Here is a 27,368-nt window from a genome sequence, read left to right on the forward strand (position 1 = left end):
GAAGGAAGGAAGGAAGGAAGGAAGGAAGGAAGGAAGGAAGGAAGGAAGGAAGGAAGGAAGGAATATATTGGAACTAATATATGTTATGGATAAGATTTCTTTTCCTCCTGTTTCTTACTTTAATGTAATTCTTTGTCAATACAAAACATAACTATGTGTGTGTGTGGTGGAGGGGGAGGTTAGGGAGTTGCTGGAGTTTAAAACCAAGGTGTCTTAAATGCCGAAAAGTCCTCTTACATTATCCAGGCTGGCCTTAAACTTACTCTGTACTGAAGGCAAGCCTTGAGCTCACCATGCGTGTGCCTTGGCTTCATAAGTAGCAGGACTGGTGTATATTGGCTCTTAAAATACTACATGTAGGGTCTAAGTTGATTTTGTTTTGGCTTCTGTAGATAGACATATTGTCACTTAGCTCAGTCACCACTTCCAGAAGTAGTTGAGATGAACACAATAAACAGCTGGAAATGGTGCCACACTCCCAGAACCACACACAGGAGGCTAAAGGGCAGGTTCTGAGTGTGGAGGAGAAAAGTAGTTAGCTGGTATACAAGTTAGTTAGTCCATATGCTTTGTTAGAACCCAGAATCCATGACAAGCCCTACCGTACTCTACAATACAAACCTCAGCTCAAGAGTAAACTTTCTGTTATGCATGCTGCCTGATGTTAAGGACCAGTTATTACATAGGCCTCTCAAAAAATCTCCCTGCGTAAATTTACTCCTAGAGTAAAAATTTATACACTAGTCTTAGCCTTATCTTTGCCGATCCTTCATCACAAAATGAAAAGTGGCAACCGTCCTAGCCTCATCTTTTATTAAAGTCTGAGAGATGGATCCAAGACACATTAACTGATTAGCATAGTGTCCGTGCTGTGCGTGTGCGTGTGTGTGCGCGCGCATGTGCACCTGCGTGTGTACACATGCTCTCAGATCACTTGCCTCTCATGTCCAGAGGCCTGGGCTCAGTCCTCAGCAGTGACAGTGATCCCAGGGAGAGTCATCCATGGCACAGCACAACATTGCAGACAACACTTACTTCTACCTCCGTTTCCATGTATGGCTCTCAGCCCTCTTGACCTTCATCCTAAAGGCTGAGCAGTGAGAGAGAGCTGCTGGCCATGGAAGCCGGTGTTTCAGATGACGGTGTATAGAGAAGCACTTGGGAACTGCTGAGCTCCCTTCCCAGTTACAGCACAGTTACCACAGCACAGCTTCTCCAACTTCTCATCAGCTTTGTTGGACTACAAACTGTTACAGTCCGAACTGATCACAGCCAGAGAAACTGATTCACTCTGATCCACAAGAAAGTAAGCTGAAGTGGCATAAAAATGTGTTAACTTACCATCAGTGGCCTACCTTTCTGGTTCCAGGACTGTTCTCTGCCTGTTTAGGGTACCCCTTCCATATCAACAAGGTAATGAGAGGGTTTCTTAGTAAGCACAGACTTGGTGCAAAGGGTATTTGTTCATCTCATCTAGGCTATGGAACATTTTGGTTAGCCACTCTTGGAGTCAGATGCTGTGGCATACACTGTGATTCTGACATTCAAGGAAGGAGGATCACCAATTGGAGGCCAGACTGGGTTACGTAGTGTGTTCCAAGACAGCCTCAACCACACTGGTCAAACTGCTTCATGGTGGAAAACAAGGAGTTCCTTTGTCTTGACTAAGCACTCACAGCTCAGATAGCCTCTTGCTCAGGTCTCCACTCACCAAGTCATTCTGCACCTGAGGTTTCCCTGTGGGTGTAGCTTTTATTGTTACTCCCTGTCTGTGTCATTGGACTTAGAGAATCATAGCTCATTTCAGTTTTTCATAAGGTCCATTCTTTTTGGTCTATTCTACCAATTTTATAAATGCATTGAAGTGCCTCATAGTGTATGGGTGCTTTGTCTGCATGCCTGCGTCTGTATCTGTGGAGGCCAAAAGAGGATGTCAGATCCTCTGGACTGCCACCACGTGGCTGCTGGGAACCAAAACCAGGTCTTTTTCAATAGCAACAACTGCTCTTAACCACTAAGTCGTCTCTGAAGACCTTTTCTTGGTTGGGTGGGTGGGTGGGTGGTTGGTTGGGTGGGTGGGTGCTTCATTTGATTTACTTATGTTTATGACTATTTTGCCTGCATACATGTTATGTGCGCCACATGCATACCTGGTGTCCAAGGAAGTCAGGGAAGGCATCAGATCCCTCTGGGACTGAAGCTGTGAGTGGTTGTGAGGCACCATGTGGGTGCTGGAACCCAGGTCCTCTGCAAGAGAGACAAATGCTCTCAGCCACGGGGCCTCTCCAGCCCCAGCACTCTTCTTAAGGAAGACTGAATGTGTGCATTTTATGTTTACATTTATTAGCAGGCTTTCTGGCTTCAGAACGTCTTCTCCATCCAAATTAGATACTTCCATCCCTGTTCATATTCAGAAGTGATACATTGTATACATCTTTGTAGCATAGTTAGTGACCAGCTTTTAATTTTTTGTTCTTAGAAATTTTTTTCCCATAGGAATTTACTTGCACTATGAATGACATATTAAAAATACAGCATTTTACAAGTTCCATATATGACCATATTATTCTATTCAACTCTGGTAAAAACAGGTACATGAGCCCCCACACCACGAATGCCTATTAGAACACAGCAAAAAACCACATATCCATAGGCTGCTCTTCTTAAATCTATAAGCAGCTCTTTGAATTAATAGGCCTATTAAACTATTTAGTCTCCATAGACAGAGCATTTAAAGCGTGTCCTAGTATTTCTAATATGTTCTGACTTGTTTTTTTCTATTAGTAACTTTTTTTAAAAAATGTTAGTCAAAGGCTTTATAGGTTTGGTAATGCTCAATAACAAGATGCCCATACAATCAGAAGTTAACCCAATACCCAACCTAGATATACCAACTACCTTTGACTGGCGGAGACACGTGAATATCCGCCTCCATGTCCCCCCCCATCTCCTAGCTCCTCCTCTCCTCCTCCTCCTCTCTTTACTCCTCCCACCTTAGCTCCTCCTACATATCACCCTTCCTGTTAATATGAAACTTTTCTCTCAAAATACAATTAGAGCACAACTATACCAATTTGTATCCGTAAGGATAAACCTAATACCCAGTCCAACATTTTGTTGACTAAACAGAACCTCTATCGTCTCTCCTAACTGAAAGACTTAGTTCTGAATCTGGCTTTTTTCTTGGCTTTAGAATGAATGTCAGCTGAAAAGTAGGCTCTCAAATCTTTTCTCTCAAAGTAAATAGCTGGGATTGGCTATGAGACTATAATAAGTCTTCAACCCCGTCAGAAATCCAGAATGACTGAATTAACTAAAATTATGGGAAGCACAAAGTATAGCTTCTAAAACTTAGCCAGTTTACAGAAACCGCTGAACACCTGGACAGTCCCTATACTACAAAACGTTGGAGCATCCGATCTTCAGCCTTCTGGCCCAGGATCATCTGACAGACCTAGTGATGCAGAATTATCAAGGACTAATTACTCTGTCTTGTCAGATATAGTCAGACAACTATTCTGCAAGTGTGTCCTTTTTAGGACAGTAATTTGTTTGTAGATGAAAGGAGGCAATTCTTGCCTAGTGGCTGTCTCACCACAACTGGAGTAATTCCAAAGATGCTCAGTTTCTTCTCAGAATCCAAGACAGGAAGCTGTCAGGAGCAAACAGATCTCTAATCAAAATGAACATTGATACAGAAATGTTTGTAACATCAATTCTGTGAACTTCTGATGTTTTGAAAACCAACTATCCATGTAAAGCAATCTGGACTGCTGTCTGTTAACTCCTCTCAGCTATTTCTAAATAAAATATAGAAAACACCCTAACAATAAACTCAGAGCCATGAATTTGCTATAGGCCCTTAACTCACAGGCTGACCATCTCAAATCAGTTAAAAAGTTAAAGAAGGACTGGGTCTAAGCCTTGAATTCCTAAATGTGTTATATAGGCACAATGTCTATGAGAGTAACAATATTAATCTCACTTTTACATCAATAAGAAACTCGAACCAATGAAAACCTTAAATTTGAAATCAAAGTAAATTTTGTACCATTTAAGAAATTATAACTTCAGCTTAATAACAATTATACAGATTTCTGCCAATAGGTTAGGGTTATGCAGTAAGTCCTAGCTATTCCTCCCTGTTCTGACAAAACCACTACTTTTCCCTAGAAAGACAGCCCAGTATTAACCACCTCAGTCCCCAAGCCCAAGGAATAGGGGCGCCAACTCTTCATTCACTTCTTCAAGCTGATTACAGGCATTGAGATATTAGAAGAGGGGCAGGGAAATTTATATAACTGCTTACGATTCTTGGCTTAATTTTCATCCAAATTTGAATTTTAAGTCTGAAAAAAAAATGAAACAAAGTAGAGTCATGTCTTTTGTTTTTAATGTCTGCTTAACCCAACCAGCTGTTTTTGGACTACACCAAAAAATGCTATGAGAAGTTCATGACTGGGGCCGACACGTTCGAAGACGTGGATGCTGAGCTGCAGGCGAAGCTGAGTGAGTGTCCCCTCGCTGCTGCACCGTCCCTCCGTTCTGCGTGGTTGTTTATCTTGCCATGCCTGATTTCTCACGAGCTACTTTCCTAAAAATTGTTCTTTAATGGGGGAAAGTAACAGTTAAACAAAAAATAACTGTTATAGTCAGGCCTGAGTCATAACTCTTACTGGTTACGTGAATTTAAGAAATGCATCATCTCTCAGAAGTTTTGTGCACTGGAGAGCAATGTAATAGAATATCAAATGAGCCAGACAGTGATGGCTCGTGACTTTAATTCCAGTACTCAAGATACAAAGGAAGGTGATTGCAGAGGTCAGAGCCAGCCTGGTCTTCAAAGTGAGTTTGAGAACAGCCAGGACTACATAGAGAAACTCTGTCTGGAAAAGATACTAAATAAAATAAGAAATGATCTTTGTTGGGAACACAAAAGATATTTGTCCATGCTTTAATATGTAAGAAGTTACAGCACTTCTTAGGGGAAGTATGTAAAGTCTCTCTATTGGAACTTGGAGGGAGTTTCCAAGTAAATTAATTACTTTTCATTCAGTGTTATGCAGTGATATGGGAAAGTCACCTTTACCCCCATGTGACACCCTAGGTGAGAGGGAAACCAGAAGCATTCCTCTAGGATTTCCAGGATTGTGTCATCCCAAAGAGTGACAAGGAGGGTTCCAGCTTGTGCACATGGCACAAGGAGTAGATGGATAGGTTTAAGAAGGCAAAAGGCAGGGCTGGAGAAATGGTTCAGTCAATGAAGTACACCCTCAGCAAGCATGGACCCTGAGTCTGGATCCCACACCCATAAAAATGCAAGTGCAGCAGGTGGTCCGTAAGCTTGGCACTAGGAAAGTGGGTGCTTGAGACTCCTAGAGCCCACTGACCAGCCAGTCTGACCAAATCAGGGAGCTCTGGGTTTGCAGAGACCTTATCTAAAATCTAAGATGAAAGTGACTGAAGAAGACGCACATCCTCAACCGTTGGCTTCTACATACACACATGCAGACTCATGACACATAGCATGCATAACACACACAAAGGAAAATTCATTTTGATCTAATATGGAAATCATTTATTAAATTTATATTTTTATATATAATTAAACATACAAATGAATCCACTCAAATAAATGTTTGTTATGTACCCAAGTGTCAGGCACCAAGTGTAGAGAAATGACTAACAGAAAGCCTCGGCCTCAGGAGCCCATACTCTGTTAGATAGAAAGGAATGGGATCCAGTGAGGAACTGTAGGCACGCGGCAACAGTGCCGTGGAGGAGAGCTCAAGCAGGCTAAGGGCAGCGGGACATTCCAGGAGGGAGAGGAAGGCTTGCTGGTAGCAGTATTTATCTGCCACATTTGTGCTTTGGGGAAGCACTGTGAGTTGATTCTGATGAATTGTTTGGGTTTTGTCTCCAGAGGACTTGTACAGGGTAGATGCGTCCAAGCTGGAATCGCTAGCAGCAGAAAACAAAGCACTAAATGAACAGATTGCAAGACTGGAGCAGGAAAGAGAAAAAGAACCGGTTTGTAAACATGTTTCCAAACTCACTTGACAGCTCTGTAGACTCTTGAGCCTCTTTCAGAAGACTCTTACGGAAGGTGTTTTAAATGGGTTGACAATAAGCTCTTAATGGTTAGACTGTTTTTAAAAAACATATTATTAAACATATTTAAAAAACATATTATTAAATATTCATTTCTCAGTGAAACCATACATGGTGTCTGGGAGCTTTGTTTTTCCCTTGTGGTCCATTCAGCTGTGGACTAATAGTGCTCAGAATATGATGAAAGACTCCTGCCTGTTTACATAGCTTTTGAACAAGGTCCCTGGAGTATTTACTTGCAAAGAACGCTGTTCTCCAGAGGCCCTGGGTTTCAGTTGGTGAAAACAGAATGGTAACAAACTGGCTTATGTAGTATAGAATAGCCTACAAGATTTTGTAATAGAAAGATGACAATATGGGTTTAGTTTTGGTTTTTTGGTGTGTGTGTGTGTGTGTGTTTGTGTGTGCATTTTGCCTGCATGTATATGTATGTACCACCTGTTAATGCCCATGGAATCCAGAAAAGGGTTAACAATGCCCATGGAATCCAGAAAAGGGTTTTGGATCTCCAGAACTCAAGATTCAGAGGGTGGTTAGCTACTGTGTGGGTGCTAGGAATCTCATGCAGGTCCTGTGAGGAACAGCCAGTGCTCTCAGCCCTGAGCCATCTCTACAGCCACAGCCAATAGCAGCATCTTAACTTTATCTTGTGTTTTATTAGTGGAGCACCCAGATTGTTCTGCCTGGTAACCAGATATTAAATATTTGAGCTTCTACATTGTCTTTGGTTTTTCTTATCCTAAACTGTTGGAAGTCTCTCATTAAATTATAATAATAATGCTATAGTTTTTGTTTTTCTTTTGACTTCCTCTAAGATAAATGTAAATAATATTCTTTTCTGTAAAATACAGAGTGCTTCTTGGTGAAAATAACTAATTTAATATGTTCTTTTAAGAATCGTCTGATATCATTGAGAAAACTGAAAGCTTCCTTACAAGCCGATGTTCAAAACTATAAAGCATACATGAGCAATTTGGAGTCTCATTCATCCATCCTGGAACAGAAATTGAGTAGTCTTGATGAAGAAATTGGTAGATTAGGTAAGCAGAGCTAATGGTAAAAGAGGTCATTCAGATGGGCCCATGGGCCTCTGTGGACATATCCAGTATGCAAACAGCTAGGTAATCTTTTCCTTCTATGATAACTTTCTGTCGTCTACCAAGTGTTCAAGTGCTTTCTGTAGTAGTCTGCTATAACAAATTATCACTCAGTTCACAGATTAAAACAATAAGAAGTTGTTCTCTCAGCCAGGCATAGTGGTGTGTATCTTTAATCCTAGCACTTGGGAGACAGGTGGGTGGATCTCTGTCAGTTCAAGGCCAGCCTGGGCTACATAGTGAATTCCAGGACAGTAAGAGCTGTATAGTGAGATCCTGTCTGAAAAACCCAAAATAATAATACATTTTTCCTCTCACAATTGTAGATGTAATCTAAGATTCAATACATTTATGCTCACCAAGGGACTCCGAACATTTGAACATGAGTTTTTCCAGCTTCTGAGGCTGACAGCCTTCCTGAATTTATGTCCAGATCACTCCTAATCTCTGCCTCTGTCTTTCCATCGCCTCTTCTGTTTCTTCTTCCTTCCCCTTTTTAAAGACTGTCTTTGTACCCTACACTGGCTTTGAATTGATGGTCCTTCCGCCTCAGCCTCCAGCGGCCTTTAATACATAGCCCAGGCTTGCCTTCAACTCAAAATCCTGCATCCTCAGCTGCAATTTTAAATTGCCACCACACTCTTCAGTCGTCGTCTTTCTCCTCTTCCTCCTGTTTTTTTTTTTTTTTTTTTAATGACTGTTTCTCCTGCTTGTATCTAAGTGCACTACTGTGTGTTTGGTGCCTTCAGGTCAGAAGTGAGTGTCTGATCTGCTGGAACTGGAGTTGTGGGTGGTTGTAAACCATCCACATAGGTTCTAGGTTCTGAACCTGGGCCTCTGCAAAAGCAACAAGTGAACCAGGCAGTGGTGGCTCATACCTTTAATCCCAGCACATGGGAGGCAGAGGCAGGCGGATTTCTGAGTTTGAGGCCAGCCTGGTCTACAGAGTGAGTTCCAGGACAGCCAGTGCTGCACAGAGAAACCCTGTCTGGGGAGAAAAAAAAAAAAAAAGTGCTCCAACCTTCTGAGCATCTCTCTGGCCCCTATGTCTTCTTCATATTTGCATGAGCTGTCCCTTTGCCTCTGTCTCACAGTGACACCGATGATGATATTGAAGGCATCATCCAGGGTTGGCTCACGTCAGCATTCTTAGATCCACCTACAAAGATGGTTTTCCAGAGAAGGTGATATTGACGTGTTCCAGAGAAGTGTGGCCCTTGCTCACCCACTGTGACTCGTTTTAGACGAGTTTTAGTTGCCCTTGCTGGGCAACTCAGGTTGCTCTCGACTCACCTCCCAGCACTAGGGTTCTAGGTGTGCTCTACTGTTCCTGCCTGGCTTGAGTACATGGCTTCTGAAGCCAATAGACAGGCTATTGAAGAACAGAAGTCTTCTGAATATGACCTTGTATGTGTTTTTATATGTATACAATATATCATAGTATATCCTATATGAATATTGTTTTATGTTATAAGCTAGATTTCTTTTTGATAATTTTCACATTTTTATTTGGCATGTATGTGTCGTATGTGCGAGAACATACCACAGGGCACATGTGGAGGTAAAAGGACAGTTCTTGCAGAGTTCATTTGATTCTGGAAATCCAGCTCACTTTGCCAGGCTTGCACATTGAGGGTTTACTGGTTGAGCTGTCTTACTGGCCCTAATCAGCTAGGTTCTGGATGTCTTCTCCTCTGTCAGTCCTGTGTAAGCAAGTCAGCAGCCGTAATAAGATGGAAGCCTAGACATGCACCCTCCTGTAAAATTAGAAACACAGCTAAGGAGGCTCATGTCTGTCCTGTGTCTTTGTAACGACTGTTCAGGAACACATAGCAACCTTGGTTAAGCTTTGGGAAATGCTGTGACACATACTGCTTGCCACCTTCTGTGATACCAGAAGCAGAGCAAAGGTTGCCTAAAATCACAGAGCCATTAACTGCAGTTTTAAAGTAAATATATGGACATTACAGTTCTCCTGAAACTCTGCAGTTTCTAACGTAGGCACTTCACCAACTACACCATTTTAGCACTTCCCATGTCTTATTCTTATCAGAATATTTTGTCCAAATAATTATAAGCTGAGTTAAAGAAAGAATAATAGTTCATCTACCATTTGTTTTAATTCTCTAAATATTTTAGCTTCCTTGATTACTTTAAGCCATTTGTGACACAAATGATTAGGACATATTTAAATTCTCTACATCTATCATGCTTTTTGTGCAGATATGTAACATATGTAACATCGTAAACTAGCTCAGAAGTTGAGCTTACCAATTATACTGTAAAAACTACATTTCTGAATAATTCAAAGAATTTGTATGAGAGGTTTGGAAGCATGTAAAATGAACATTAACAGAGTCAAACTGTACCTGTTTTCAACTTTCAAGTGTAACCTTGGGTAGGCCTATGTGTCGTCTCATTTCATTCTGAAGCTGTGGTAAAGTCAGAATGAAGAGGTTAGCATAAAACTTTAGTTGTATTGGCTTATATCCTTATCGTAGTAGGATCAATTACCCAAAAGAAAGAGAGTATGTGAGAGAGAGGGTGTGTGTGTGTGTGTGTGTGTGTGTGTGTGTGTGTGTGTGTATAAAATGCATATTTAAACGTCTCAACCATCTTAAATGACGCCATCAGTTTCTTTGTAGAAATTAAAGAAACTTGACAGTTTTGTTTTTTCCAATGCAGAACTAGAATGTGAAACAGTTAAACAGGAAAACACTCGACTACAGAGTATCATTGATAACCAGAAGTATTCAGTCGCTGACATTGAGAGAATAAATCATGAGAAAAATGAATTGCAGCAGACTATTAATAAATTAACCAAAGACTTGGAAGCTGAACAACAACAAATGTGGAACGAGGAATTAAAATATGCCAGAGGCAAAGAGGCGGTAAGTTGTACCATATTCCTAGTGACCTCGTGACAACTGACCTTCATACAGGTCTGTGCAACCGAGAGGAACTCAGAGGGTAGAGTGATAAATTTTTCTGGTGCTGACATTTTTTCACAAGTAAAACACTCATATAAGTCAGTAAAATTTAAGATAAACTCAGTTTTCTGATAATGAACCAAGAAATTGGGGGTGCGGGGGTAGGGGGCGGAGGATCATGTATGATATTCTAGCATAGCGTGAGCAAGCCGGTCAGTATAGTCACCTGCCTTCCCCTATCTTCCTGACACTTGGAGGCAAGCCCCACCCTTGTGTATAACGGGAATTCATACACACATTTGTAAGAACTAACGTGGGTACCTCAGTGACGGAGCACAGGCTCAGCATGCTCAGGAGACCAGGTTCCGTAACAACAGAGAGAAGGGTGCACCTCCTACAGTCTTTGAACCTAGAGTGTGGTCAGCACTGACTGAGCTCCATCCTGAGATCTGCCGCTGTCTCCATGCGCAGTCTGCCTCCACTTTCACAGCCTCCACTTCTTTAGAAAATGAAGTGAATCTCAAGTCTATGCAAATTATGTAAATCTATGTAAGTCTAAGTAAATCTCAGGTCCATGAAGATGAAAGGAATAACCGATTTATTTAGATGACTAAGATAAAAGACACGTAGGAGGTAGGTAAGCAGTGCCCTAGGAAGGGTCAACTCCGGCCTCATGAAAGAGCCTAGAGCACTGGGTTCCTGAGAGCAGCATCAGAGTGTCTGTAGGACACTGCACTCGCTCTAAACGATCCATCTGGAACCCTCTGTACTAAATGTTAGCCCCCATTTCAGCTGTAGTGCTCCCTTCCAGCACTCCTGTGAGGTGTAAAGCTGCAGCTGCATCTAGATGGTCAGCAGGGTTTGCCATGGGAAGGAACCCAGAGACATGTGCTGCTCCCTGAGCCTTTCTCATTAGACTAAAAGAAGAGCCAGAAGTCGAAAGATAAACTACCCCTTTGACTTAGAGAGCCACTGTGTTGCAGAAGGGCAACAAAAGAGGAGGGGAGAAACGGACAGGCTGTGTTCTATATCTGCTTCTGTAGAGCTCACCTCCAGCTAGTAAAATGGAACAGATATATCACATTACAATGTAAAAGTTAGAGCATGAGAAAAGCGGGGCTCTGTTAGAGGGAACAAATACCTTCCTGGTGACATAACTCAGTGGTCGCATTGAAGGACAGAGAGAAATATGAACTCCTAAAATTTTTTCAATAGAGCTAACGGTCTAAAATGTAAATTATGTTTCATCTATTTTTGGTAATTAAAGTGTTTTACATACTGTCAAGTCTAAGTTTTAGCTTTATTTCATATTTCTATCTAGGTTCGAGAAGGTAGATTTTAGTTGACAGTGGAACTTGGATTTAATCTCCATTACACAGAGTTAAGGAAGGGACAGTGGCGTGCTGCTCACGCTCACTAACACACAGTGTTAACTCTCCTGCCACGTCTTTTACCAGATTGAGGCACAGTTGGCAGAGTACCACAAGTTGGCTAGAAAACTGAAGCTCATCCCCAAAGGCGCTGAAAACTCCAAGGGTCACGACTTTGAAATCAAGTTTAACCCTGAGGCTGGTGCCAACTGCCTTCTCAAATACAGGACTCAAGTGTATGTAAGTATGTGTGCCCATTGAGTCTGCCCATGACCTAGGACAGACTCAGGACTGAGACACTGACTGCTCTCCCTGTCTTCTGAGTAGCAGAGATTTGTCTCACAGGTAACTTCTGAACTTAGAAAACCTTGTCTTCTGTGCCTACTTTACGTCATCCAGCTGTCCACAAGGAAAGCTGACTAGAAGTAAGACAGGTGTGAGGACTGTGTCAACAGTCTGAGGTAACCTTTGTTTTCAAGTTACCTTCTGTCCCTCTTGGGAGAGCAGTGCTAGCAAATGCCAAATGCTTGCTTTACCGGAAGTCCTTCAGGTTGGTAAACAGATCCTCTCTGGCCAGAAGACTGAAAAGGAGTTAGCCCTACAGTGACATCTTGAAAGGTGAAGCATTTGCAGTACATCTGTGAAAAAAAAGTCCTAGGTACAACCACACATATAAAGGCATAAAGTATAATAGATTGTTTTTAAGTCAAAAGAAGAAAAGAAATGTCAGTAATTAACAACAATAAATGCCTAATTTTGAAATGACCAAGGAGATAATTTTGAGAAGAAAAAACTTTTATTGTTATATTACCATGTTTAGATTATTCATAAGTGTTACACAGTTTTATTGTTAATACTAAAATGCTACCTTTGAAATTCTTAACTTTTGAATAAAAAAAAAAGTGTAGAGTCAAAGGCTATACATTTTTCTGTTGACAACTATTCATCTAGTCTATGGCCAAGTCCCCTGAACCTGCCAATCTCATCTAATCAGAAGCTAAGCAAGGCCAGTTCCGGTTGGTACTTGGATGGGAGAACTATTCATCTGTCATGTATCTGTTGTGTACAAACTGTGTTGAAGACCAGCTGTGTGCTAGAGATAAATACCCAAGCAGAGCCCTGCCTCCTCAGAAATGGCAGTTTATTCATGAACAGACATGACTTAAGTCAAGCCAGCTAGATCCCGCCCCCCTCCCACTCCTTTTCAATCATGTTTTTGAGCCAAAACTTTACTCTGCATCCCTAGCCAGGTCTTAGCCCGTGAGAGTGCTACTCTCCCAGCTTCCTGAGTGCTGGGCTGCAGGCTGCCACAACACTTAGCTTCTGTATTCACTTGAAGATCTCGCTGTGGAGCTCTGGCTGACCTGGAACTCCCTGTTCAGATTAGACTAGCCTAAAACTCTTCCTCCTAGGTGCTGGATTAGATAAAGGGTTACAACATTATCCTCAGTTTAGACTTACATTCAATTAGGAAAGAAAGTGCATGCAGTAAATCTTCAGTTACTTACTGGTTTGGAAGCCATTCGTTGTCAAACTGGGTGGATTTCTGTCAGTAGCCACCGTACCAGGCAGCCTTTGTTTACCACAGGAATAAAATAATTGTCTGGATTAAAGTAGACATGAGTGCTGGAGAGATAGCTCAGTGGTTAGAGTGTGCATGGCCTTAACACAGATCTCAGATTCAAAGTCCAGCACCTGCAGCAACTAATTCACACCTGCTTGTTACTCTACTCCAGCCCCAAGACCTGGGCTTATGTTCAGTGGTAAAGCCATGTTTATTGTAGAAGGTCTTAGGTTTGATCCACAGCACCAAAAGAGGAACTGGTCAAAATTAGCCCACAATAACTTGAAAAGATTTGCTTGCTACATAGTGGCCTGTGGCATTTTCTTTTTGAAGTGATAATGTATTTTAAAAGTACAAAGGACATTTACATAACATTCTAAGTATACTAAATTCACTAAGTCTAGACATCATTTTAAAGTAGGTAAAAGTACAATGAAAAACAATAAAGTATCGTGTTGAAATAAAATCAGGAGACTAGAAGCCAAATAGAGATTCTACCAGAATTATGAGACTAAATCCTTGCAAGGTGTTAAGAGGAACGGGCTGGAGAGATGAGTCATGGTTAAGAGAGTACCGACTGCTCTTATGGAAGACCCAGGTTCTATCCCCAGCGCCCACATCAGTCAACCCATCACCTCCTGTGATCCAGCTCCAGGGAGACCCAGTAGGAGTGGCCTCAGCAGGTACCTGCACTCACATGTACATACATGCAAACTCATAATACACAGACATGTGTCAGGCATTGTGACACACACTCCCAGCCTGGGGGAGGGTGAAGCTTGAGACTGGCATGTTTTTTTTTCCCCTAAACCTTGTCTTCAAAACTGTCAAAGGTGTTTTCTCTTCATTGGTATATCATATATTAGATTTAAAATGGCTTTACTTTATTTCTCCAAGACTGACTTACATTGTGACATAGACAAGCTTCATGGGAGAAGTTTACAATCAGGGATCTTCCCACCATTTGATGTATTTTCTAGGCACCTCTCAAAGAACTCTTGAATGAAACCGAAGAAGAAATTAACAAAGCTCTGAATAGAAGGATGAGTCTGGAGGATACTTTGGAACAAGTAAGTACTGCGCAGTGACTAAAGTGTAACACTGAGTGTGACTTGCGGTTTCTGAGCAATAACCGTTTACATTGTTTTTCGAGACAGGGTTTCTCTGTGCAGTCCTGCCTGTCCTGGAACTCACTCTGTAGACCAAGCTGACATTTAACTCAGAGATTTCTCTGCCTCCCATAAATTTTAATTAAAATTATGAAAAATGAAAGTTGGTGCTAACCTTGACTAGTACATATAAAAGCACTAAGTTGAGTCTTCATTTACACCATGGAAAAGTGGAATTAACTCAGTTTTCTTCACTTGCTTCTTGACATAATCCAGTGTCCTTTTTGTATTCAGGTAGATTTGAGGCAGGATTCTTATGTAGCATTAATGCTTAGAAGCTAGTCAGCTGGGACTGTGAAGTCTTGGAATGACCCGAATGCCTGTGGGTGTTTTTAAGGTAGTTTTCAGCTGGATATGGTACCACAAGCGTGTCACCCTGCACTCAGGAGGCTGAGGAGGAGAAGGACTGACATGAGTTCCTGTCCTCAGACACCTGAGACATAGTGCCTTCTGTAGCCGTGAGACACCGTGGCCACTGTAATAACTCAAAACAATGAACGAAGCCCTGACTAATGCAATTCTTCAGGAACTGTTCTAGCCAAGACTTGATGTGTCTCCCTGTCTCAAATCAGAATGTTGTTCCTTTTTTTAATCTATAGATAAACTGTGACATTTCATAAGTAGCTATCCAAGCGATCCACAGAGAGCTGTTTTCAGTGTTAACTCTGACATCGTGGACTGCAAACATGGCCTTGTGGTAAATACGTTCTTAGCATGAGCCTGCAGGCCTGGGTTCATCCCCGGAATAGAGTGTTGCCTTGTACCTATAGTCCCGGCACTTTGATCGGAGAGGCCAGGAGGATTGCAAGTTTCAGGCCAGGCTGGGCCACAGAGTAAGACCCTATGTCACAAAAATAAAATAGGAAATTTTAAAATGAAACACGAACTATGGTTAGAAATAAAGCAAGTTTGAATTATGAGAAAACACAATATAAACAAAAGTCAGTCTTTTTAAAAAAAAAAAAAAAAAGTTGGTGAGTTAAACCTGATTACAATGGTAAGCACCTGTAATCCCAGCTTTAGAGGCAGAGAATCCAGTATTGAAGGCTACCCTGGGCTACATAGGAAGTTCAAAGCCAGCCTGGGCTACATGAGCTCATGACTCAAAAACGAAAAAAAGTGTATGTGTGCATGCGTGTGTGTACATGTAAAGAGTTGGTTAAGAACACTAGTTGCTCCTTCAGATGACGTGAGTTCGATTCCCAGCACCCACACAGTGGCTCACAGCCTTTGGCTCCAGTTCTTCTGATTTTCATGAGCACGTGACACATACCGACATGCGGGCAAAACATTTATAGACATAGAGTAATTATACATAATAATCATATATAGTATGTGCAGATAGATAGATATGGCCCAGCACTTACAAGCACTTGTTGTTCTTCCAGAGGACTTGTATTCAGCTCCCAGCACCCACATAGCAGCTCCCAACCATCCCAGTAGATCTGACACCCTCTTCTGGCCTCCTTGAGCACTGTGTGCACAGGATACAAACATGCTTATACAATACCCATAGACATAAGTTATTTAAATAATAATTGATGAGCTAGACCCAGCAGTGCATGCCGGTAATCCCAGCATTCTCTGAAAGCTGAAGCAGGAGAATCTTGAGTTCAAGATTAGCCTGAGCTACATAGCAAGTTCAAGACCAGCCTGGCTTATATAACAAAAACCTGTGTTAAAAAATTAGAAAACCGGGGGCTGGAGAGATGGCTCAGTGTAAGAGCACTGGCTGCTCTTCCAAAGGTTGTGAGTTCAATTCCCAGCAACCATATAGTGGCTCACAACCATCTGTAATGGGATCTGATGCCCTCTTTTGGTGTGTCAAGGACAGTATGCTCATATATATTCAATAGATAAATCTCTTTAAAAAAAAATTAGAAAACTGGTAAGCTGGATTGCAGCATAAATAATAAAAATCTCAAAATTGGCTCCAAATGAAAAGTAAAAATGAGTAACCAGAAAAAAATTGGTTCTTAACAAAGATTTCATTAACAAATTATTTTACAGTTTTATAGCGTTTTCAAACATCAAAGACCAAATGATTTTAGGACTTGAGAATTATCAGAGCATAAACATAATTATCATGGAGCTACTATGAGCCTATATAACAACCTAAAGGTCATCCCAGAAAAGATGAAACCAATCACTGAGAGACACAAAAAACTCAGTAATTACCACTGAAATGTACTTTGCAGGTAGGTAGGTTTGTCTTACTTAAGACAGGGCCTTTCTCAGCACAGGAGAGTCTCTAACCCACAATCTTCCAGCCCTTGCCTTCTAAATGCTGGAATTCTGGCTCAGCAAATGCTTTATCCATGGCTGTATTCCTGGTACTGTAGTAGATGTCACCAGTACTAACAGCCCGCACTTGCCCTGTGGACTCCATTTCAAGTGAGAAGATGACTACAAGAACAAATATTTTCCATTAGAAGATTATCACATTAGCCACAAAGCAGTAGTTTTCCCCCTGGCATGCATGCTCTGTTCTTCTGCACCTGCTGGCTGCCCTCCCCTCCCCGGTTGCCACTCTGGCTGCTCCCTTGCCAGCGTCGCCTCCTTTCTGTGTTCCAGGCACAGTGATCCGTTACCTCGTCTCAGACCATCCCCACCCCTTAAGGTCATTTCTTCCCTCTCACGCTCCTCTCGAGTCTCATGAACCATCTGTGCATACACACAAGCACAATCACACATAGGAACTTAAGTCCAGGTTTCACACAGGAAGGAAAGCATAGTATTTTTCTTTCTGAATACAACTTATTTTAGTTAACATAATGATTTACAAGTTGACCCATTTTCCTGAAAATGTGATGGTTTTTGTTGTTGTTGTTGTTTTTACTTTTAAATATGTATGGGTACATGTGAATGCAAGTGCCCATAGAGCTCAGAGATTCAAACCCTCCTGAAGCTGGTTTTACAGGTGCTTATAAACAATCTGGTGTTGGTGTTGGGAATCAAATTCTGGTCCTTAACCAGAATTTTCTCTTAACCACTGAGCCATCTCTCCAGCCCCGTGCTTTTGTTTAACACAGACGAAAGTTATATTGCACACATATACAACATTTTACTTGTCTGTCATCTTCTGTGGCTAGACACCTAGAATGATGGCATTTTCCAGCTACTGTGAATAATGCAGCGGTAAGCATGAATGCCAGAGAATGTCTGTGGTAGGACATAACGTCTCTGGGTGAGGTAGCCAGATCATATGATACTTCTGGTTGTAATTCTCAAAGGTGTATTCACTTTTATTTTTATGTGTGTGAGTATTGTTCCTGCATGTATGTATGTATGTACATCATGTATATGCCTGGTACCTATGGAAACCAGTAGAGATCCCCTGGAAGTGAAGTTATAGATGGTTGTGAACCACCATGTGGGTACTAAGAACCAAACCCAGGTCATCTGTAGAGCAACCAATGCTCTTAACCACTGAGCCATCTTCCCTCCCCCTTTCTAGTTTTTGACAAATCAACATGCTGGTTACCATAGTGATTGCAACAATTATATTCTCGCTAAGGTTCCTCTTTCCCCAAATCCTTGCCAGTATCTGTTGTCCTTTCTCGAGGAAAGTCATTCTGAGCAAGTAAGGTGGAATCACACATCACTTTGAATTTGCATTTCCCTGGTGGCTGAGGATGTCGGACTCTTCATCAGATATCCCTGGCCATTTAGTTCCTCCTCTAAGAACTGCCTGTCCCCTTTACTACTCATGTAGTGTCTGGATATGGTGTTCTCTGTTGTTTCTTACACAGGAGGTGCCTAGCTGATACAGAGGTGGCAAGGACTTCTCATTCTGTAGGCTGTCTCTTCAGTTGTGGGCTTATTTCTGTTGTTTTGTGTTTTGTTTGTTTGGTTTTTTTTTATTTTTTATAACCCATTTGTCAGTCCTTGGAGCTATTTCCTATACTACTACAGTCCTTTCAGAAGTTCCTGCCTTTGCACCAGATGATTATTGATATAGAACACAGTTGACGTGTCTTCCCTAGCAGTTCCAGCAAGCCTTGTGGTCATTGTTTCATGTAGGGTGAGACTCAGGACTTGGTTTCAATTTTTCCTACAGTTTTCTCAACAACATCTGTGAAAGAAACTCTCTATCCTAATGTGTGTTTTGACATCTGTGTTAAAAAAAAAAAAAAAAAAAGTAACCACTAAACTAGAAAGATGGCTCAGTGATTAAGAGCACTTGCTGTTCTTGCAGAGGACCCAGGTTCAGTTGCCAGCACCCAGATAGCAGCAGCTCACAACTACTTGTAGCTCTCGTTCCAGGGACTCCATGGGCACCAGGTTTGCACATGGTATACATACATACATACATACATACATACATACATACATACATACATACATGCAGGTAAAACACTTATATACATAAAATAGAATCATTTTCAAAAAATGAAATTCTTTAAAAGAAAAACAAGGGCTGGAGAGTTGACTCAGCAATTAAAAGCCTTTGTTGCTCTTGAAAGGGGCCCAGTTTGATTCCCAGCACCCGTGTGGCAGCTCACAACAATCTGTTAACTCCAGCCTCAAGGGATCTGATGCCCTCTTCTTTCTTTAGTGGGCAGCAGGCACACACATGGTACACAGACTTACATGCTGGCAAAGCAGTCATTATACACAGTAAATAAACACTCTGTGTAAAAGAAAATATAAAATTGTAATGTTAAAGAGACTTTGGTGTTGTGTGTTAGCTCTGATTTCTCAACCAAGGTTTTATCCCCAAGCTTAACACCATGAAAATGGAGAGCAAGAGGATCGTGAGGGTGCTGAAGGAAGAGGTTCAAAAGCTGGATGACCTCTATCAACAAAAAGTTAAGGTAAGAACCTGACCAGCTTGTTCATCTTAGCCAAGGCGCTGTCGTGACTGTCTGTCCATGCACACTCTCGGACATCACTCTGAAATCTTAGCTGGATATGATGGCACACATACACTGAGGGTCAGTCTCAAAACTCCACCCAAAAAAAGCCAGGTGTGGTACCGTCATAGCTGTGATCTCAATCTTTGGAGGACCCTGATAGGACTGGCATAGGCTTGAGACCCACCTGGGCCACACATACATAGCAAGACCATGTCTCAGGTCTCAATAAATAATAAAAGTATACTCTCGTGTGTGTTTGTATTGAGTTAGTGTTAAGTACTCCTAAAGACTGAGCCCACTCATCTGTTTTATATAAGTAATTGTCCATCAGGGATCACGGCAGATCAATTGTCCTAACTAGATTCCTAACTGCTATAAGAGCCCCGGAAGATGGGTAAGGTGTAGGACTGGCTAGCACTGTTCTGCCAACGCTGCATTTTATCAGACAGGTGTTAAGAGGTCTGTTCATTGTCACACAATTTAATGATAACCTCCAGTTGTGCCGTTATTAGTTATGACAATAGAATACAAAGTTGTGTCTTGTCCTGTATTATATAGGATGGGTTGTTTGTTTGTTTGTTTGTTTTTGAACAATGTGAAAGTTTTAGAAAATATAAAACTGATCTGTACATGAAATATGAGGTATTTGATCATTTTTACATTTATCATGCTTCTTCCATGAAAGTTTAAGCTTATTCTTAGAGGTGCTTGAAGGTAAGAATTTATAAATCCATATACTTCATCTTCACAAACCTGGAAATCTGAGGTTGGGACTGCTTCTGCTAAATATAGTTAATGCTTGTGTGGAAAATTTTAATCAAAATACCAGGTTTTCTATAAATTAGACTTGGAACACCCAAGTTGAATTGAATTGCTACCCAGAGGCCTCTTGGGCAGGGCACATTGTGTTTACAGTCGGCATTGCCCAGGCAGACAGCGTCTCGAGAATACAAATGATACAACATTGTTTTTTAAATGCTTTACACTCTTTAGTACACCTTGAGCAAATAGAATATAAGTATCAAGGAAGACTGTTTTCTCCGTAGGAAGCAGAGGAAGAAGACAGGAAGTGTGCCAGTGAGCTTGAGTCCCTGGAGAAGCACAAGCACCTGCTGGAGAGCGCCGTGAAAGGGGGCCTCAGCGAGGCCATGGATGAGCTGGATGCCGTCCAGCGGGAGTAAGCTCACCTCACCATGATCTGAGGCTTTCAGCTCTGTAAAACTGGTTTGGGCCGGGTGCCATGGCACACACCTTTAGTGGTATTACTTGGAAGGCAGAGGAAAGAAGATGGATCTCTCTGAGTTCAAGGCCAAGCCTGGTCTACTAGCCACAGCTGTTAAACAGAGAAACCCTGTCTCGAAAACAAAACAAAATGTTTTCTTTAATTCCTATTATAAAGCTATTTGAGGTGTGAAGAATAAGGAGATTTGAAGAATTTAAGTAGAGCAGGCTGGCCTTGAACTCAGAAATCCACCTGCCTTCTTGACTAAAGGTGTATTCCACTGTGCCCAGCTGGACACATCTTAAATTGTTAAAAAATATATAAGCAGTACAGTAAATATGGAACTGTTCAACCTAAGAAGCCCTCCAAAGCCGATCGGCACAGGCTCACACTTGAGCTAAGAGTAGAAATGGGATAGAAGGTGTCTACCCAGGGTAGCCGACCCCACGTGCATCAGCACCAGGGTAGCCGACCCCACATGCATCAGCACCAGGGTAGCCGACCACACATGCATCAGCACCAGGGTAGCCGACCACACATGCATCAGCACTGGGGTAGCCGACCACACATGCATCAGCACTAGGGTAGCTGACTACATATGCATCAGCACCGGGGTAGCTCACCCCACATACATGAGCACCAGGGTAGCCAACCCCACATGCAGTGTCCAGAAGCAGTTGCTATGCCTGTATGTGGTGTCTGCATGGATTCTACCAAGTATGGTTTTCTATGCTCACCAAATATTTCTCAGGGAAAAGCGATAGCGTAAGTAAATGCAAAATTTGTGTTTTCCTCAGGTTTTCTATGCTGTGCTGATTTATTTATTCTTAGACATTAAACAAGTCATTCTTTTTTTTTAATCTTCATTCTGTAGATACCAGTTAGCTGTGCAGACCACAACTGAAGAAAGAAGAAAGGTGGGAAACAACTTACAACATCTTTTGGAGATGGTTGCTACACACGTAGGGTCTTTGGAGGTAAGGGTGGCGGTCTTTACTGAATTCTAAGAAACATTTTCTACTTTGTTTCTATAGGAACTAAATTACAATTCTTAGTTTCATGAAAACTAGTAACTTATTAAAAGAATCTTGTATACTGGTATGGCAGGGTCCCAAGAGGTCCCTTGTATACTTTATAAAATGTTTGCTTTGTCACATTCACACACACCACACACAAAGCAGAGGGAAGAGGAGTAGGCCAGGCATGGTGCCCTTGCCTGCAATCCCAGCATTTAGGACGCTTGAGGCTGGAGAGTTGCTGTTAGTTATGGCCAGCCTGCCTCAGAGTCCAAGCGTAGATGCATGAGCACTGACGTGCCTCTGGAACAAGGGAAGGCAGTGCTGCAGGACAGACACTGAGGGAGACAAACCGCTCCCTGACAGCGGGTCCTCCTTACACAGCCAAGGGCCACGTGGGCTGGGAGCCTCAGGTGAGGCTAGACTACGAGACTGTCTCTACAACTCAGTGGTTATAAGATGTTCTTAAATTAGGTGCAAAAGGAAATTCTTTATAAATGCAACTTAATTACAATTAAGGATTTCTTAGCCAACATAGTAGCATACCCTGTAATTCTAGTGCTTGGTATGTCAAGATCTTTAGCTTAAGGCTTAGGTATTTATAATCCAAAAATTAAGCAGGCCCTGCCAAGAGGATCACAGGTTTAAGACCAGTCTGAACTACAGAGGGAGTCACTGTCTCAAAACAACAAATCAACATAAGCGAACTGTGACTGCCAAGCAAGCAGTGGGCATGGTGGTACTCCTCATCCTGCAGAGGCTGAGGCAGCAGGATTGCCATGACTTCCAGACCACCCTGGGCTAAAGATTACTAGCAAATAATAATAATCACAGGCCACCATGGTGCATGCCTTTAATCTCAGCACTCAGAGACAGATGTAGGTAGATTTTTGTGAATTTGAGGCCATCCTGGTCTACAAAATGAGTTTCAGGACAGCCAGGGCTACTACACAGAGAAACCCTGTCTTAAAAAACAATGGGCTGGAGACATGGCTCAGCCAGTAAGAGCACTGTCTGCTCTTCCAGAGATCCTGAGCTTGATTCCCAGCACCCACATGGTGCCTCACAACCATCTATGATCTGATGCCCTCTTCTGGTGTGTAGTGTACATGCAGATAGAGCTCTCATATACATGAAATAATAAAAATAAATAAAATTTTAACCACAATCATATATACATGCAATAAATATGAAACATAAAACCAAGTCCCAATACAACAATACAGTTATATGTTGCATAATGATGGGGTGACATTCTGAGATCGGCATCACAAGGCAACTGGCTGGTTGTGAACATATTATGATGTCCTTATGCAAACCCAGGTTTTGTTAGAGACTGTATTCTCGGGAGACTGTTCTTCACATGTGCTGTCTATTCACCAGAACATCTGCAGAAATGACTGCATAATTACCAGTACACACATAGCTCTGAGAAGACTGGGAGCTTTAAAGGTACATCAATTAGGCAAATGGTTATCTCTGGAGAAGCAAGAAAAAATACAATTAAGAAAATGGAATGCAGCCTGGTGGTAGTAGTGCATGCCTGTCTTTAATCCCAGCATTCAAGAGGCAGATCTGTGTGGGTTTGAGGACAGCCAGGACTACATAAACCCTGTCTCAAAAAAAAAAGAAAAAGGAAAAAAAAAGAAAACTAAAATAAATAACATGGAATACATGTGAACATAAGTTTTATTTTAGTTTTGCTTTTTAGTTGCTTTATTTACATTCTTTCATGCAAATGGCAACACTGTACTGTTAATAATAGATGCTTACACTGAGTGGGTCGGCAGTCTCCAGTTAGAAGCTGACAGCACAAGCCCCACCTGGCATATGGGAATAACACAAGGCATACCACAGTCAGATCAGCAAAGGCATGTCAGCCGTGAATCTCAGTATGACTGTCGTGGAAAATGGCCGAAGCTAAGGCATAAGGCAGAATTCATGATGACGAGCATAGCGATTAGAGAGTTTCCCCCTAAGAATACCTAGACAGTTTCTCAACTACAGCTTCCTAAGTTTTCTCCTTTCTCCTCTCATCTCTCCCATGAACATTTCCATCACCTCCATCTCCACCCAGCCCATCATTAATCTGCCGATTGTGTTTGGCCCATCAAAAGTTAGGGGCAAGTCAGCGAGCCAGCCTTCTTTGGTTGTGGTGGTTTGCTGGTGGCCGTTACCTCCTCCCACAGGGCAGTCTTTCTGGACATTCTGCAAGGGCTGCTCTATTTCTTCATTTCCCTGGGCCTTGCAGTTCTCACTTCCAGATGTGCCACTGTGACTCTTGGCCAGTAGACCCGTTCTGGTGGCCAGACGCGAGTCCCCCTTTTTTTCTAATTTGAAATGGTCATGCTTGGCAGCCCAGACTAGTATTGAACTGTGATCTTCCTGCCTCAGCCTTTCAAGTGTTGAGATCTACTGTTACATCTAACTTTTTTTAATTTATAAATGCCATTCTTATATGTAAATATCACACTTAAAACAGATTTGTGTTTGTACATTAAGAACTGTGCATTGTTTCCACTAGAAACTTCTTGAAGAGCATATTGCTAAAACCAACAGAGAGTATGAAGAATGCATGTCTGAAGATCTCCTGGAAAACATCAGAGAGATCGCAGAGAAGTATCAGAGTAATGCTGCCCAACTTAAGACTCCTGACAAATGAAGATGAACTAATAATGTCTTGTAGGCATAATATTCTATCCCAAAATTATGGTAACGTGGTAGATTGACCTTTTAGACACATCAGACAGTTAATAAAGTGCACTAGTGAAGTGTGGGTGCTCCCTCCTGTTTCTGTGACTCACTTCTGACCTGATGAGAAGGTCCATGGCGTGGGCTAACCTGGGAATTAGCGAACGCGGTCTGAACCATGTTAGACACGCTCACTCAGTGCCTACAGGTTCTTTCCCACCGAAATAGCAGTTAAGCAATATGCAGCAGAGGCTACTCAGCCTGCAAAGCCAGAAGTCTTGGCTCTTGGGTTCCCTGTTTGTTGTCTCTTCCTGGGGAAACGTGAAGAAGCATCTGTTCACCGACATGGAAAAGGTGACAACAAAGGATTCCATCCAAATCCAGCTGAATAGGTAAGTCCATTGGGGTGCCTTGCAGGATCAAAAATGACCCAAGGCAGCTATACCGCCAGGAAACCCCCTGGACAACATACAGGCAATTATACCATGAAGAGTCCCACTCACAGGACAGCTCACAAGCAGCTGCACCACTGAAGAGCTTTGAGCAACTTAAAGGAGGCTATTCTACCACAGAGTTCCTCCATGTCGGTTATGTGCCTTTTATATAAGCTCAGGGCAGTGCACTTGTGAGGACTCAGGGCTGGACACCGTAAGCCTCCCAACTCCATCTGTGAGGGAAGGAAGTGAGCTGCTCTCACTTAAGCCTAGAAGAGACAGACACAGTCCTTTAATTAAATATTTCAGATTGTTCAAAGACTGCCTACTTTTAAAAGTTCTTGTGCTGAGGATGTAACCCAGGTAGAGAACTTGCCGAGCATGTTCTAAGTTGTAACGTCAATCCCCAACATCCAAGAACAATTAAAAGACTTAAATTTAGGCTTGGATTTAAAAAGAAAAAAGAACCTAGTTTAATAAGGGTTTTTAAACACTTTGACTCCCCTACTAGCCCACTATCCAAAGGTAGGGGAGAAAAAAAATGGGAAATTGGGCAAGGGGATGCGAACCGTTTAGAAGTAGTTCCTTGGGGCAGTTCCAATCTCCATTTGTCAGGATACTAGCAGTCCAGTTCAGTAGTGTCAGGATACCAAACACAAGTCAGTAGCAGGGGTACGATCCAACAGAAACTGCCAGGCCCCTCAGAATCAGCAGGAGTCAGTGAGAGCAACCAGGACCAGCTGGGATGCCTTGAGAAGTTCTCTGCCACACCTCTCGACGGAGCGAAGGTCAGCCAAGATGTAAAGCCAATGAAGCATTGCAAGGCTGGCGACGCAAGGGCCCCACCGTCCAGTGAGTCTATCTATACTCTCTTCAAACATCACGTGTCCTCCCACAGGTCTTGCCTCAGCAAAACACAGAGTCTGCGTCCCATGACACAACCGGAAACTTTCACTTAAGACAGTTATCTTCAGACAAATAGACGGACACACGTAAGCATAGGCACAATCTGAAGTCAGTGTTAGTAAGAACATGTGCCAGGAAGAGGCACTGTAAGACTCAGTGCCAGTTCAAGTTAAGCATGACCCATGTAGGGCATCGACGTGGCCATGACATTAGAAGCAAGTTGTATGCAAGCCGTGTAGCAAGGACTGCCTATCAAAACTGCTGAACTTACAATTCTCACTGAGCCACCAAGCAGCGCTGACCTGAGACAGGAGAACAACTGAGAATTTGGTCACAAGCTGACAGACTCCATGATGACGCTTCCATCCTCACAAAGCCAGGACTTTATTCAAGAGGTTGTCCCTTCTGTGAGAGGGAGGGAAGCTCGGTGAAAACGTGTAAAATCTTGAGATGTCAGTTCATTCTTTTACAGTTACTTAATATGTGAAGCATTGTTACACATAAACTATGGTGTTAAAAAGGACTTTTTAAGATGAAAAAAAAAAAAAGCCTTAAGTTGATACTAATCTCCTGTAATACATGGTAGTGGTGTGGTAAGAGGAGGCTACTGCCAGAGTGCTTATCTAGCCTGTCACAGCCCTTGGGTTTGATCCCAGAACTGAGGGTACAGGGAGAGCAAATCGGTTAAAGCAAACACGTAGCCTCAAGGTCAGTGAGGGATGCCGGTCCACAGCACTCACTGAGGATGCTGAGAGAAAAGGTCTGGAGGTCCCGCCCAGCCTAAGGTACATAGCAGGTTAACAGCAAAGTCTAGCCCAGGCTGACCTCGAACTCCGTGCATAGCTGAAGATGACCTTGAACTTCTAACCCTCCCACTTCCACCTCCCAAGTACAAGCTCACAGTTTGTCTCCACATCTGGATTATGTGTTATGGAGACCAAACCCAAGACCTGTTATATGCTAGGCAAGACAACTATCACCAGCCCCCAAAAAGCAAAACATTAATTAGAAAAAAAGAAGAAGCTGGGCATGGCAGTGCATGATCCATCCTTCGGGCAACCGAAGTACAAGAATCACGAGAGCCTGTCAAAACTAAAGAGAAAAAAGAGGAGCAAGGAAGAAAGGCACTCAGTAAACTATCAGTTATCGTCACTAATTATCTGGAGCTTAACTGATCCACAGGCACCAAGTTCCATAGATACAGCTAAAGAAAAGAGAATGACAGCTTTTGTGACAACATTTAACAAGTTTCAAAAGTACCCCCTTTTTTTCTTGGTTTTGTTTGTTTGTTTGTTTGTTTTAGTTTGATTTTTGGAGACAAGTTTTCTCTGTTTAATAGCCCTGGTTGTTCTGAAACTCTTTGTAGACCAGGCTGACCTCAAGCTCACAGAAAGAGATCCACCTGCCTCTGCTCCCAAGTGCTGCCATTAAAGGCATGAACTACCCCAGCTTGATTGTTAAATTTTATCAAATGACTTGTAGGGATTTAGGACGTGGATTGTGATTTTTTTCTAAATATTTTCATATGATCAGTTTCTCGGGCTGGGGCTGTAACTCAGTGGTTAAGCACTTCTCTGGCCCTGAATTTAATTTGAAGTTCTGTCAGAAAAACAAAAGTACATCTATACATTCCTAGAATAAATACCACTTGGTCGTGGGATGGTTTTATGCTGTTATATTTAACACTTGGGTTCGCTTGGCCTATACCCACAGAGACCACAGGATATTGGATCTCTGGAACTGGAATTGCAGATGGTTTTCAGCCACCTTAAAAGTGCTGTGAATCAAATCTAGGTCCTCCAGAGCCATCTCTTCAGCCCTGTTAGTTTGTTTTTGAGGGATGGTCTGGCTGACTTCCTGTCTCATCCTCCTATGAGCTAAGAGTATAGATCCTAAGCTATGGATGGATGGATGGATGGATGGATGGGTGGATGGATGGATGGATGGATGGGTGGATGAATGGATGGATGGGTGGATGGATGGGTGGGTGGGTGGATGG

At 42.3% G+C, this 27,368-nt stretch overlaps 1 protein-coding gene and 1 pseudogene across 1 annotated transcript in view; one reads left to right on the forward strand and one right to left on the reverse strand.

The window, feature by feature from the left end:
• Nucleotides 1-24,114, forward strand: part of Ndc80 (NDC80 kinetochore complex component) — a 37,861-nt gene extending 13,747 nt beyond the window's left edge. Inside the window, exons 8-17 of the mRNA XM_028762224.1 lie at nt 4,416-4,509; nt 5,924-6,030; nt 7,007-7,151; nt 9,894-10,099; nt 11,596-11,748; nt 14,053-14,142; nt 18,966-19,058; nt 20,147-20,277; nt 21,197-21,299; nt 23,863-24,114. Of these exons, the coding sequence (XP_028618057.1) occupies nt 4,416-4,509; nt 5,924-6,030; nt 7,007-7,151; nt 9,894-10,099; nt 11,596-11,748; nt 14,053-14,142; nt 18,966-19,058; nt 20,147-20,277; nt 21,197-21,299; nt 23,863-24,000 (1,260 nt within the window). The 3' untranslated portion in view covers nt 24,001-24,114. The remainder of the gene's footprint in view (nt 1-4,415; nt 4,510-5,923; nt 6,031-7,006; nt 7,152-9,893; nt 10,100-11,595; nt 11,749-14,052; nt 14,143-18,965; nt 19,059-20,146; nt 20,278-21,196; nt 21,300-23,862) is intronic.
• LOC114616757 lies at nt 23,259-23,836 on the reverse strand (annotated as a pseudogene).
• Nucleotides 24,115-27,368: the final 3,254 nt, after the last annotated feature.

This window comes from Grammomys surdaster, unplaced genomic scaffold (assembly GCF_004785775.1).
Source record: "Grammomys surdaster isolate TR1022 unplaced genomic scaffold, NIH_TR_1.0 132, whole genome shotgun sequence".
NCBI classification, from domain to species: Eukaryota; Metazoa; Chordata; class Mammalia; order Rodentia; family Muridae; genus Grammomys; species Grammomys surdaster.